General features: G+C 33.3%; 1 protein-coding gene across 1 annotated transcript in view; it reads right to left on the bottom strand.

The window, feature by feature from the left end:
- LOC131778474 (3',5'-cyclic-AMP phosphodiesterase 4C-like) overlaps positions 1-12,768 on the bottom strand; it is a 32,122-nt gene that overhangs the window by 16,375 nt on the left and 2,979 nt on the right. Inside the window, 1 exon segment of the mRNA XM_059094893.2 lies at positions 1,291-1,476. Within this exon segment, the coding sequence (XP_058950876.2) occupies positions 1,291-1,476 (186 nt within the window).

Genomic DNA, 12,768 nt, shown 5'->3' with positions numbered 1-12,768 from the left:
ATCATGACCAGAATCTTCAAATTCCAATTGTTTTCTTTCTCTCATTAATTGTGAAAGAAAGCTTGATCAAATTCCATATACTGTTGATGATTAGAAGTTTTTTTTGAAAATCTCAAGAAAAGATTGAAAAATTTCCATTCATGCAGTTATAAAAATACCATGAGTTGCCATTAGTATAGGAAACAAAATTAATTATGAAAACAACACAAGTTGATTGAAGCCTACAGTGTTAGATTTTCTTGGGAAGTGCTGAACTTGGCAAAGCTAATTAAGAAATGGAGTCATATTAGTAAGTGTTAGTACAGCTTGGAAATTTTTTTGTAGGTCTTACATTTCAGTAATTCTAGTGAAATATATAAACGCACATATACAAATATTTGAGACACACAGGGAAGCCAAAAGTTCAAATGATGCAGATTTCTATTGAACATGGGCCTTTTCAATTCATTAATTGAAGTCAGCATAAAAGACAGGAATGTATTTGCCCCCTGCATGCAATCAACGTTTTTAAAATATCCAAACAGTAGCTCTCTACTATTACAAATGACATCAAAGCACACCATGTAGAGATGTCAATCAGCTGGTCGTATGGCCTACAATGGCCTTCATTCCATCTGCTCACATGCATTAGCCAGAAAACTTGGATCAAGTTTGCCAAGTTAGGGCTAATCTGTGTGACATTACATATACAGTACCAGTAACTGAAAACAACTAAGAAAGTTTTCATGGTTTGACTCCTTCACTTTGCTTTTCTCCTCCTCAGGCAAATTTCTTCCTAAGAGTTCTCTATTTTGATGTGAGGGGACTTACTAAAAACCATCTGTTAAACAAAACAGGTTTGTCATTTTACATAATTTTGTATGTAGATTTTTCACAAAAAGTTTGAATGTGGACTCCCAGCTTTCCTGGGTCACACCCAAACAGACATGTATCAAAATAATTCAGTGTTCTCCCTTAGTTTAAGCATGGCAGGTAAAATAAATTTTCACACCGGTAAAGCAATCCTTTACATGTTGAATTTTCAAGAATTCCATGCAATTTTAGACGGTAATAAGAGGTACAATAGGTGGAACAGGCAGTAAATGTTACCGGTTACTGCCTGAAAAGGAGAACACTGTAATTTGAGTTGATAATATAAATTGGCCACCATGAAGACTTTCTAAGCTGATGTTTCAAGTAATAGGGTTTCCTCATTCATAGCACCACAGTTTCTTTAGAAACTTATCTCCTTCATACAAGTATCAAATATTGGTTTTTAAGATTAGAAGTGGTCACAAGCAGTTCACTAACCCTTCGCTGAAGGAGTGATGCCTTGACGTTACACATTTGGATGCTAGCTCAAACTCGCTGTCAGATTTATAAAGGAAGGACCCTCTCCGTGTGGGAACTGGGAGTGTTAGTCTGTCTCCATCAGATCTCTCAACTGAGTCTTCACCTTGGGAAGAATATTTTGTCCGTTCACGCTTCCTTGGAAAGCTGCAGCATAAAAAAATGTGATATGAATTCTCAAGCTCTCAAAGTCAATTGCTTCCAACACAGAATGTGACATCAAACAATAACAACAAGGAAATTAACATAACAATGAGGCTTAATCCAGGAAAGGGCACTTCTTCATTTGACTTATCAGATTTCCACAGACCTAAATTTTTCAATTCTCTAAATATAGAAATCCAAAATATTGGCTTTCTTTTCCTGTTAAGTCAACAAATGTTGCAAACCTATTCCTAAGTTGACTCCTTGTTTTTTGTTTTTTGTTTTCAACTTTTCTTGAGCTGTTTATCTATAGGATTGTTTGAGTTCCTAATAATGTTGTTGTTATTGTTTTCTTTGTGTGTGTATGCCTTAAATTTTTGTACCTAAATTATGCCATATAACTTATATTGCACTTTGTATATAAGCCATTAACCTTTTGGTTTCTCTACAAGTTTTCTCAACACAATTTTTAGTTATATTATATTCAGTTTTATGAACTTCCTTTATTTTTACTGATGTGTTATAATTACAAAATGGAAAAATAATCAAATAAACAACAAAATAAAAAAAATAATGATCAAATTTAACTTCTCCCATGATGTTGCTCTAGAATCTCACATTTAGGTTTGGAGAATAAAGAAAACGATCCCTAAATAGTAAAGCTATTGATTGTCAAACAAATTACTTTTGTAAGTATCATAGAAAATGTATTGAGAACAGTATACTGATCAATGTCATGGCATAAAGGGTAACAAAGTAATGTTTTAGACTGGAAGAGTGAATGCATCCAAAGCTTTGAATGTTGGATGGTGCAGTTTTGGTGTTACTATAAATGAATTATCACACAACCAAACTGATATATTATTTCACTAAGAAATACCTTTGTGACCAAATTTGATGGCAACATACAATCTTATAGTTAGTGAAGAAAGATAACAAACACACATGTATTATTTCCCTATAACTGGAGGATAAAGGAAAGGCTGGCAATATATCTGTAAATGGCTGCTTAATTTCAGGCTGTGCAAGTCCTTTAAATTACACTGGTACATTGTTGCAGTAAAAGTCAAGATGCTTTCTTATTCATGTTGGTAATTATATGGCCTAGTAGAGTTAAGCATTCAGTAGAGAAAAAGATCACAATCCCAATGCAAGCTATAATCTTCAACTAAATTGAGATTAACTAAAAGGACATCCATGCTGATGAGTTTGCAAGTAGAGGGAAATAATAAGCAGCCATGTTATTAGGAAAAATAAGTTGTTTTGCTAGATTTCATGCTATAGAGGTCAACTACTGAAGATATATAAAATTTCCTATCAGTTCCATGTGTTGCTGGTAAAGTATTCTACTCAATGCTGAAAAATGGCTGGATTTCTTCCATGGTATTTTGGTAACAGTATATACATATACATATAACTTTTTATCAACAATTATGGTTACTGTACAAATAAAATGAGGTGAAAGAAGCCCACTAAAGATGGGGAACTAGCCAGCAGTTTTGGCCAGCTATATTATATTCCAATGGAAAACTCTAAAGTAAATAATGTAAACTCTTCCTGAAAAAAGAGCATTTCTTTAAAGTAACAACCACTTGAAAGTAGTGGGATAAACATTTATTTCCCGGTTTATGACAACCGCAGACACTTGTATAAAACTTCCTACTTCCCATGGTGTATTTTTGTTTCATTTTACAAGGAGAGGAAAAAAAAGAACACCTTAATAAGATACCCATTAAAGTTCATCCACAGTACGTGCAGATGGACCAAAGAGCAGAAAACATTTTTGTATTTCCCTTGAAAGATGGGGGTGTACTGATGAGTGAATCAATCATTGCAAAAAAAAAAAAAAAAAAAACCTGAAAAATTTGGGTGTAATTTTTTAAATTGAAATTTCTGATTTCAATTATCAAAGAGGCTGCATTAAAATTCTTTCCAGCCAAAATACTACCAATAGTAAATAAAATATTAAAAAATCGAGAATGGTCTTGTCTTTTATGTATCAATCAGATTTCTCTGCAATGCTGAATAGAATTGACAGCAAACCACAAGGAATTTCAATTTATCTTAAATAAAATAAAGTATCTGGAGTAAATCATTCAAATGCGACAGATGTGTCATGTAGTCTGTCCTCTAGGTAAACATTATATGTACGTTACATTTAAAAGACCAATTATCGCCTAAACTTCCCACCAAAAGGTTAACTTCCTCAGTGTGGATTACTTCCATATACTGTATGAGATAGTCCAGTCTACAGAGCACTGAATTTAAAAGCATCTCTCCATCAGACTAGGTTGAAAAAGCAACCTGTGAGTCATAGCATGATAAATAATTACATTTATGCCAAGATATTTCCATACTCACTTTATATTGTAATCTGTGTTAATCCTTATCACTCCTTGACCCTTCTGGTTTATTCCTACCAAAGGTTTTTTTTCATCTGACCTAGCTTTATTTTACGCTCTCCTTAACAAAAAGTGTGCCGGATACACACTGTGATGAAGTTGGCTAAGTTACATTCATTTCATGAGAATTACATTCATGGCTACTGTAATATGAAAAACATCTCCTACACTGCACATTCTATTTACACTTTCCGTCTAAAGATTTAAACATCATCGCTCTGCACTGTCTGCCATAAAAACCATCATAGTTTTAGCTCTAAAAACTTTTTGTCATTGAACAATCCTGTGTAGATTTTTGTTTCTCAATCTCCTAATCAACTTCAAACCGGAAAATGTAATGATAATGTAAGAGTGAATTCATTTATAAAAATCTATTTTGAAAAGATATACAGAGCCTTTAAGGGTTAAAAATATTCTACACAGTGCTTTAAGAAAAAAAAATTAAAAAAGCACTTGTCTATGTTATCTTTCCAATCATATTTGTGATTTTATGCCCTGCTAAAATCAGTGAAAATAAATTCCCTTTTGGTAAAAGGCTGAAATTTGCTTCATGCATATGGCCTACTTTTACAAAAATTTTTACAATTTAAATTTTATCTGACTATGTTAAGCAAGCCTAGTAATATACACTGTTAATATAACCCCTCTTCTGGTGCCTTGTCTTTACAAATCAATCAAAAGCAGTTTTATCAACTCTGTTGTTTCTGCTTGAGAAAACCCAAGGTTAAGAGAAGTCACAAAAACAGGAAGAAGAACAAAAAATCTATTGCATTCATCAGTTGACAGTTAGAAGTGCAATTACAATGTTTTCTGTAGGTGTATTATTAACACATAAAGATTTCTTCGGGTTGATTGTACATAAATTATCAAAAACTCACCAATCAACTTGAATCAAAACCTACCCCAACAGTTCAAAAGGAGATATTCAATGGAAAAGGTGTGAAACATAGTTGTATACCACAAGATCAGTGAGTTTAGGTGCTGATTTAAGAAATTAAAAAAAAATTTCATGTGAAGTATCTGAAAAAATGATTAGTCTTCACTTGAATTTATCTTAGTCTCTACTAGCTACTGTTACAATATTTGCTGTCTCATCTGACCATACACCAATGAAAAAAAAATTTTCCAGAAGTGTATGAATATGACTTACTTTAAGTGTGATTTATGACAAAATTATTGAAAAATTCTCAAAGGATTACAACATATGTTCATTCTCAACAGTAAGGAATGGAAGATACCTTGAATCCACTTCTACAACATGTGATAAATTAGCTCACACTGTGGGCAAAGACTAATAAACAAGTGCAAGTGTTTTCATTCATATAACTGCCATGCTGATTTTAAAACTTGATTTCTAAAACTCTAAAGACCGAGAAAAAGATATTTGAAATACAAATGGAGAGTTATATTTAGTGCACAACATGAAAACATGTAGTTAATGTATGTTATTTCTGAGCAAAATGACTGGCATTGTCAAAACATTCCAAAAATTCTCAATCTTCCATTTGAAATAGCATTCATGTTTGAGTGTTAAATTTCAGACAATAAGGATAGAGCTCTGGAGAATCTGTCAATAACACTGTGAATGTTCATTTACAGCAAGTGAAGTACTAGAAATTGTGTAGTGTGCCAAATCAAATTAGATTAAAAATATGAAATACAGTAGAACACATGCACATTTACCTCAGACAGAGAACTTTTCATTAGTAGCAAGCTAGGCACTGGCAAACATAAATGTCTTGCTAAAATGCAAATGATCTCAGCAAAAGACAACAGAAACCTTTACCGTACTGTTGTGTTTAACATATGTCACTGTGTTCATTGAGGTGAATCATTTGAAGATCATAAGACAGGCTGCTTACACTATGTGAAAATATAGCAAAATAATCCTGACAGATGTACAATTTTGAACAAAGGAGGCATCTTTTTACCTCCATGTAGATACAGATGACTCAAGGTTTTATATAGTTTACATAATTATGTAGATGTTGGGCATTTGTAACATGAAAAGTCCATGTTGGCTATATTTCACACAAGACATTGAAAAATGAAATATAGTACACTGAATTTCCCAGCATAATATTCTATTTACTAGTACTAGTACATTTTTATCTTGATTTCAGGCTAGATATCTAACTTCATATCAAAAGGTAAAAGCCATTACCATAAACTCAGAACACATCCAATTTAACTGTTATAATTACACATCAACCTATTTCTCAAGAAACGTTCTTCCTCAAAATACTTTGATTTCATGATAAAAATAACAATATTGTGATACATCTTTTTTAGGAAATCCTTCCAGCTTTTTAAACTTGTATCAATCAAATGACAGCAACATAATTTTCACTCAACTGTCAGCCATGTTTTGTAAGGAATAACAATCTAAACACACGCCATTCGTTGAGGATTTGAGCAGATTTCTGTGAGTTAGCTAGACTGTTTCTGGGCTAACAAGCACTTGTTACAGAAAAAATACCATCTCTAAATGCAGAATAATCACATAGCAGGGGAACAGAAGCAAGAAAGCAGATTAAAACTCATAAATACCATGTTGAGGATTGTTTCTTTGAACCAACAGCTCCCATCTTTCTGTTTTCTATTAGCATTTGACCAGGTGTTTAAGACCATTTCCGTGCCCATTTTCGGTTTTTTGAAAATTTCCATTGAACATTTTGCTTTAAAAATGCCCAGTTACAGTCCTAGAAAGGATGAAGTCGAGGAAAACCCTGTAAAACTCATTCTGCATCAATTTTTTTGCTTGAATATTTTGCTTTGAAGATAATATATTGAGTAGAAACTACAGACCAATCCATATATGGTAATGCCCCATTGTTTTAAATAATGCCAGCTGTGTTTGAAGTCCAAACGCAGAGTCTTGCATAAATTAACCAAAATTATTATTATTATTATTACAATGTCAAAAATATTTCACAGGTCAGTTTTTGTCTAGAAGCTACCAAATTCATGAACAATATTTTCACTAACCAATAAAAAATTCTAACAATATTAAAATTAATCCATCAATGGCTGATAAAAAAGAGTGTATTGAAAAATAAATCTTAACCCATCTACTTGCTTTTTCATGCTGGTAATATTCAACAAGCAAAATTTAAAATTTCCAATAAAATTTTGAAGACAGAGAGATGAGTGGTTACTTGAAATTTATTTGCCTCTGTCGGTTTACAACTGCTGAGAAACAATCAATCAACATGTAACATAAAGAAACGCAACCACTATCACATGTATTATTAATAACTTCAAGTGTCATAGCAACTTGGGAGTTTTGACTGGAATTTTGAAAGTGTTTTTTGTTCTTTTTTCAATGATCTGGGCCAAGGACATTTTTTTATTCAATGCATGGATTTCTACATTGCAGCTTAGACAGGCAAGAGTAATTATTTTAAGTTAACACACATCTAAAACCATGATTACACCAAAGAGACTATTTAAGATCTCATGATGTTGATTGCAAAGGGAGTATGTAAATTTTACCTCTGAAAAGAATGAATTGTTTACATTCAACAGAGTGCAAATTACTGAAAAACATTCAAGAGACTTTAAGCCTTAGAGTTATCAATGGGTCAGCCAATTAAGAACTGGTAAATACTACAGCAAAAAAAAAAGAAAACATGCCCTTGTTCTGTTGAAGTGGTGTAATGTTCTGATTTGCTGCCTTATCTAGAGATACATGTGTTCTTAGTTCAAATCCAATTAATCTTGTTCCAGTTGAAAAACAAGCTGACAATATTTCTACAGTTGCCTGTAAAAAGCTCCATCAATTAACAAATGGAACATTCATAAAGATGAGTCTAATCATTGCTCCTCTTGTTTTGAGAGTAGTTTTGGATCCCCTGGGACTTAAATTAAAATAACAAAAGGTACCAAATTACTTTTAATCTCATGTACAAAAAAGCACTTTCTTTGCTTGTTCTGATCAAGACAAACCATGCGTAAAACAAAGCAAATCAAAACAAACTGCAAAAAAATTCACATTCCCTTTGCAGCAGACAATCAGAAGCTTAATTCTGATGAAATTAAAAAAAAACACATTCAAATTGGAAAATGATTACAAAGTCATTTTGACCCAAATTGTTATGTAATCAAGAGCCTATTTAACATTATCAACAAGTAGTTTCCTATGAATGAACACAACACCATTTCAACTAGAAATAAGTTGGCAAATATAATTAAGTTGGAGTAAGACTCTCTAAATTCACATGTCATATCTTTCAATTACCAGCAAAATCCAAAGCCCAAACATATACATGTGCATTGGAGTTAATTCATATAGATTCATGTTGGATTACATAACTTCAAAGAACCTTTAGATGAGCTCTCGATACATATCAAATGAATAAAACAGTATTGCAGTGTTAGCAGACCTTGCAAAAAAAATTAAGAGGTCATTAAAACAGTTGATTTTTCCCACATTTCTGCACGATCTGTGTAGAAATTGCACTAAAAAGAAACATCTCAACATAGGAATGTATTTTGAATCAGTTAAATGCAAACAAAGATTGTTATATAAACATTGCACTCTAACAAAATTAAATAATCACTCTTTATGCCTTTAGAACTGGATTAGACAAAATGGAATCTGCCCTTCACAAAATCTGCTTTGTTTAACATGAGGTGAGAAGAGGTCAAAACTTAACCCTTTAACTCCCATGAGTGACCAAGACAAAATTTCTCCTTACATTATCAATACATTATCAACCAGACAAGTGATGAGAATAAAGAAAACTATCAATTTGGGGATAATTAGTTGATCCAATACTAAATTCTCGTAACTAACATCATGAGAGTTGTTACTATAGTTCACAGTAGGGAGAATTACAAATTTGGTCTGGGAGTTGAAGGATTAAGAAGTAGGTCCAAACTTCATCCTGTGCTTGTGAAAACAAACGAGAGCCAATTTTTGGCAAATTACCGGAATTACTTTTTCACCAAAGCTGGGATTAACAAAAAGTCTGTGGGACAAACACAAAGCCAGAAATAGAATCATTTAAGTTGCTGTTGTTGTTTTTTTTGTTCAGACAAATGAAATAAAAAAGACAGCTTCCTGTTTTCTTAAAGACTGACTACTCTTAACCCTTTAACTCCCAGAAGAGATTAACATGTAACTTCTCACTATAATATCAATATATTATCTTGCAAGCAGGTAATGAGAATATCTTAACTCCTATACGCCTTCCCTTGCACCAGCAAGGTACTTTATGCACAATTTATATCAAGCTCTCTTCCTCATTCACCAGGGCATACCATACCCTGAACTTCAGCCACATTCCCAGGAGAAGGCTTGTGCCAGCATAAAGTAACATAAAATTCACCCCTGACATTTCCTAAACTGTGATAAGCCCACCTCTTAGGGTATGGCTTATAAACTGAAATCACTGTGACTGCAATATCACTTGGGATCTCCAATCTAGTGTACAAAGTTAGCCAGATCTTTTACTGTTCAAATTAACCCTCAAGATCTGATAAGCAATTCTCCCTTTTGGCTGTGAAAGGTTTGGTTGTGAAAATGTTGAGGAGAATCTCTAGGCATTTGAGGATAACACACTCCAGCTAATGAAGTTGCCTATTTTTGTTACCTTTTTTGTGTATAGTATATTCAAATTGGAAGGAAAAGTAACAAGATGATCACTCCTGAGAGACAGAACATGAACAATGCACCAAAAACTATGCGTGAGGTAACTTTTTTTTCAAGTACCTCAAGTAAATCCCACCCCAAGATTGCTTTGATTTGTTTTGTTTGATGTAGTAAATAAAAAATTCAAATTCTTTACTTCTGACAACCTGTCAGTCTTGCTTACTGTTTGCAAAATTCCTGTACTAAGCAGAAACATTAAAAGCGGATGGAAACAAATCCAAACCCTACTTGTTAATCAATTGAGAAATAACTGTTGTCGGTGGCATAACCTAATAGTTTAACATGACAATTCATTGGTACTAACTACATCTACCTTGAGCTAATTTAAAGCCTGCCTATGTCTATAGCTACAGTGCAATTTTTTCTGTTTACATGATAAACATGACTGTTGTGTCCCTCAGAAAAATGCACATTTTAAAACCAAATTTGTACCTTCCTAATCCTAAACCCTTAAAGACTTTGGAAATAATTTCACATAATCTGACCAAGGTTTAAAGAAATTTAATCCCCAGATACTCTTGGTATAATAGAAATTACAATTTCAAAACTTTCTCATTAACACACAACCTGATTTCCCTCCACTTGACAGCAGAGGAGGCAACAGCAGGATCTAGTATGCAGATATGTCAAATTAGAGTATTCTGACTCTCTTTTATTGTGCAAGACACATAATTGGCCTCGCAGGAAACTGCAGAATGTAAGAATGGCAAGATAGAAAAATACAGCAAAGATGAATTGAACTGTGATGTACAAATTACGGGAATTAGCTAGCATTGTTATAAACAAGGGCAATAATAATGTACAGGAAAAAAATCATGTGCTTCAGATTGGCTGAAAACAAATGCATTCTTGAGTAACATGAGAGCGAAGTTGTAACATGAGTGCAAATTACAAATAGCCTGTATATGCTTTCAAAATTTCCACTGTCTGGACTCTCAGTAATGTTTTTTCATGAATATGATTAACAAGTAATAACATGATTTCTCTTGCAATTTTGTGTAATAAGCACTAGTAAATTTTTCAAAGACTGCAAATTCCACTTACCCTACAGGCTCATGCAATTTTGCTGTCTTTGAAAAAATTTATTCCTGCTCATTAACACCAAATTGCACTTAAGATCTTATTACCTATACTAATTGACAATTATTCACCAAAGTGGAGGTGAATGGTGGTGGACATTTACTGAGCTGCGAGGTCAATATTCACCACTTTTAATGACACAGATTGTGAGGTGAATAACTGTTGTAGTCTATACTACACAGATACAAAAAAATTAGTTTATTTCTTTCGATATACCAAAACATGGTCTGAAATGAAACTGTTGACGCATGATTTTGTTTAAGTCGCTTCTCAGAGGTGAATAGTACTCTTCTATTCACTTCCAAACTAGCCAATCAGTGTGTGCAAAAAGCACTATTAACCTGTGTGGTATATATGAACACTGATTAACCCTTTGAATGCCAAAAGTGATCATCATATAATTTCCTATAAAGTCACAGTGTTTTCCAAAAGCACTAATGGGTTGTGTTTTCCTGGACTATTTATTTCTTAAGTGCCAGCAAGAGGGTATCTTAAAAGACAAAGAAGTAAAACACCTGTCTCGATCTGAAATAAATTTAAACCTTTGCTGTTGACCATGTTTTTTTAAGGTTGGCTACAACAGGATGGACATTTAAGTCCATCTCAGGGTTGTTATGTTTCATTCACACTTTGCATTCAAACATTGACCTTTTCACTCTGAAGATCTCATTAGTAACTCTCCTTACTTTCAGCCATACAATTTGCATGAAGTTAACCCTTTCACTCCCAAGATCTTATTAGCAATTCCCCTTACTGTCTACCATACAATTCGTATGATGTTAGTTCTAAGAATTTTGTGTTGCATCAACCAATACAGTGTTCTCAAGCATGACAGGTAAAATAAATTTTCAAAGCGATAAAGCAATACCTGTTGAGTTTTCAAGAATTCCAAGCAATTTTAAGTGGTAATAAGAGGTACTACTGGCAGTAAATGATACCGGTTACTGCCTGAAAAGGAGAACACTGCCAATAGTCCCCTAATTTATATTCTTCTTTATTCTCACTAACTGCTTGCTTGATAATGTATTGATACTCTAAGGAGAAATTCTGTCTTGGTCACTAATGTGGGATTTAAATGGTTAATCCAGGGAATTTGGTATTGGATTATCTAATAATCCCCTGGTTGATATTCTTCTTTATTCCCATCACTTGTCTGCTTGATAGTGTAGGGAGAAATTCTGTCTTGGTCACTTATAGTTTATCATGCTCCTTGGAGAGGTATTATGAGGGTAGATCTAGATTGCTTCACAAAAACACATCACAATGGCCTTTCCACAGCGGCATGAATTCCACTATATTTCCTAGAATGTTAATTCTGAGAATTTGATATTGGATCAAATGATCATCCTGTTGGTGATATCTTTCCTGAATTCTCATCACTAAGTTTGCTTGATACTGTATTGATTTTGGAAGGAGAAATTACATTTTGGTCATTCCTGACTACAACACTTCTTGGTCTCCTTGCATTTTTTACTGACAGGCTAAATATTCTCTTAAATCCTGCTCCATGTATTTAAAGATTAGCAGAAAAAAAGCCTACTCAATGGCAAATTAACATATTTTTTTGACAGCAAATTCAACTGAATTGTGTTCAAGAAAAAGATATGTTTTGATTACTGGTAACAATTCACCTTCGGACACCATAGCAAGCAAAATGCAGTGGCACAAAATTGTAGAGGCAGTATGTAATTATTACAGTATAATGCTCACTCAGGATTGCCTGCTTTGATCCCGTGAAAGAAAAACATTGCCTGAAGCGAACTAACATAGTTCATAATTTTTGGAAAAAGTCAGTGACTGCGACACAAAAAGCAGCAGAAGACAGTCAAAACAAAAGAAAGTATAAACAACTCTTGCGGTTTTATTGTGCTGAAAACAAAGAAATATGGCTTTCTTTCTCATCTCTCAAAATACAAAAATCATTCTTGCTTTATAATAAAGCAAAATATTTTCGCAACATAATAAATCCTTTCTTGAACAAGCTTGTTTGGTAGACATGGCTGGATATTAGCCTCATTTTATTTTTTTATTATTATAGAACTCAGCTTCATCTCAGTCCAGAAAAATGCAAACAAGGAACTCTGCCAACATCCAGCCATCTTGATCTCACACTTGGTCATTATAATGCATACATATAATCATACAATCACATACTTA

The sequence above is a fragment of the Pocillopora verrucosa genome, chromosome 12 (assembly GCF_036669915.1).
Source record: "Pocillopora verrucosa isolate sample1 chromosome 12, ASM3666991v2, whole genome shotgun sequence".
NCBI lineage: Eukaryota > Metazoa > Cnidaria > Anthozoa > Scleractinia > Pocilloporidae > Pocillopora > Pocillopora verrucosa.
Note: the sequence above shows the minus strand (reverse complement) of the source record. Positions and strands in the feature narration are given on the sequence as shown.